We start from the raw sequence: 1,462 nt of genomic DNA, 5'->3' as shown, positions 1-1,462 counted from the left end.
TACTACACGGACTGGCACACCCGGGGATACGAGCGACGGTGAAGATGGTGACACAACGTTACGTCTGGCCGTCTATAAAAAAGGATTGCAGTACATGGGCACGTGCATGCATCGAGTGCCAGCGAGCGAAAATTACACGCCACGTAAAATCACCGAGAGGCATTTTTGAGTTACCGAGTCGAAGATTTGAGCATGTGCACATGGACATTATTAATATGCCGATATCGGACGGAAACAAATATTGTTTGACCTGCATCGACCGATTCACGCGCTGGCCGGAGGCGTTTCCTATGGAGAACCAGGAAGCAGAGACAGTCGCAAGGACGTTCTACCACGGCTGGATAAGCAGATTCGGCGTGCCGTTGAGAATAACAACCGACCAGGGACGGCAATTCGAGGCGCATCTCTTCAAGGAGTTGAGCGGATTGCTAGGATCTAACCACCTGAAGACGACGGCCTATCACCCCCAAGCCAACGGCATGATAGAACGATGGCATCGGCAATTGAAGGCATCGATCAAGTGCCATCAGAGGGACCGGTGAACGGATGTGCTGCCGACGGTTCTGATGGGCATAAGAGCGGCGTGGAAGGACGATCTGAAGGCGACGGCGGCCGAGCTGGTATATGGAGAGACGCTCAGACTGCCAGGACAATTTTTGAATAAGCAGCCCGGCGAGGAGAGAGACGCCAGCAATTTCGTGAAGGAGTTGCGACGTCATTTCGAGGAGGTCCGGCCGATCGAGATCACGCGGCACGGAGAACGATGCCCGTTCGTATTCAAGCAGCTGGGAACCACGGAGAGCGTGTTTGTTCGGCACGACGGGCCGAAAACACAGTTGCAGATGCCATACGATGGGCCCTACACGGTGGTTCGACGCGGCAAAAAAATCTTTGTCGTGCGCATGCACGGCAAAGAGCAAACAATATCCATCGACCGTTTAAAACCAGCATATTTGATTTCAGAAAAACAGGCTAACGAAACGTCGCCGACGGCAAGGACTCCTGGAGACAAAGAAATGAGACTGGACCCGGAGCAGTCGAATAAGGCGCAGCCAGCAAAAGAAGGACGAGAGACACGAACAAGGAGCGGTCGAAGGGTCCGATTTCCGGACCGATATGCGATGTAACGCGGCGTGTCGGACAAAATTTTTTAATTTATATTGTTATTTATTTATTTATTTTTTTTATTATCTCTCCACGCGAGATTTTACATTGACGCGGTGACTAATGACGACTCGAATCGACGAATAGGCGGTGATTAAATAATTGTGCATCAACACGCGGTAAAAATTAGAAAACCACTAGAAGGGGGGTACTGTGGCGATAAATGCCACAAGAATATTAAAATATATAAAAAATAAAAAATGTACACGAAATAAAAATATATGACAAGCGACGAGTGTTAAGGATATCGCGACCGGTGACACAAAATAATAAATAAATAAATAAGCGTCTAGCATGA

General features: G+C 48.8%; 1 protein-coding gene across 1 annotated transcript; it reads left to right on the top strand.

Annotated features, from left to right (window-relative positions):
* The first annotated feature begins 566 nt into the window (after positions 1-566).
* On the top strand, positions 567-1,127 carry LOC146719868 (uncharacterized). The gene has a single exon (XM_085489428.1). The coding sequence runs from the start codon at positions 567-569 to the stop codon at positions 1,125-1,127; it is 561 nt and encodes a 186-aa protein (XP_085345554.1).
* The last annotated feature ends 335 nt before the right edge of the window (positions 1,128-1,462 follow it).

This window comes from Nylanderia fulva, unplaced genomic scaffold (genome assembly GCF_048542155.1).
Source record: "Nylanderia fulva isolate GAGA-0341 unplaced genomic scaffold, ASM4854215v1 Scaffold83, whole genome shotgun sequence".
NCBI lineage: Eukaryota > Metazoa > Arthropoda > Insecta > Hymenoptera > Formicidae > Nylanderia > Nylanderia fulva.
The sequence above is the reverse complement of the archived record's forward strand: the minus strand, read 5'-3'. Positions and strand labels throughout refer to the sequence as shown.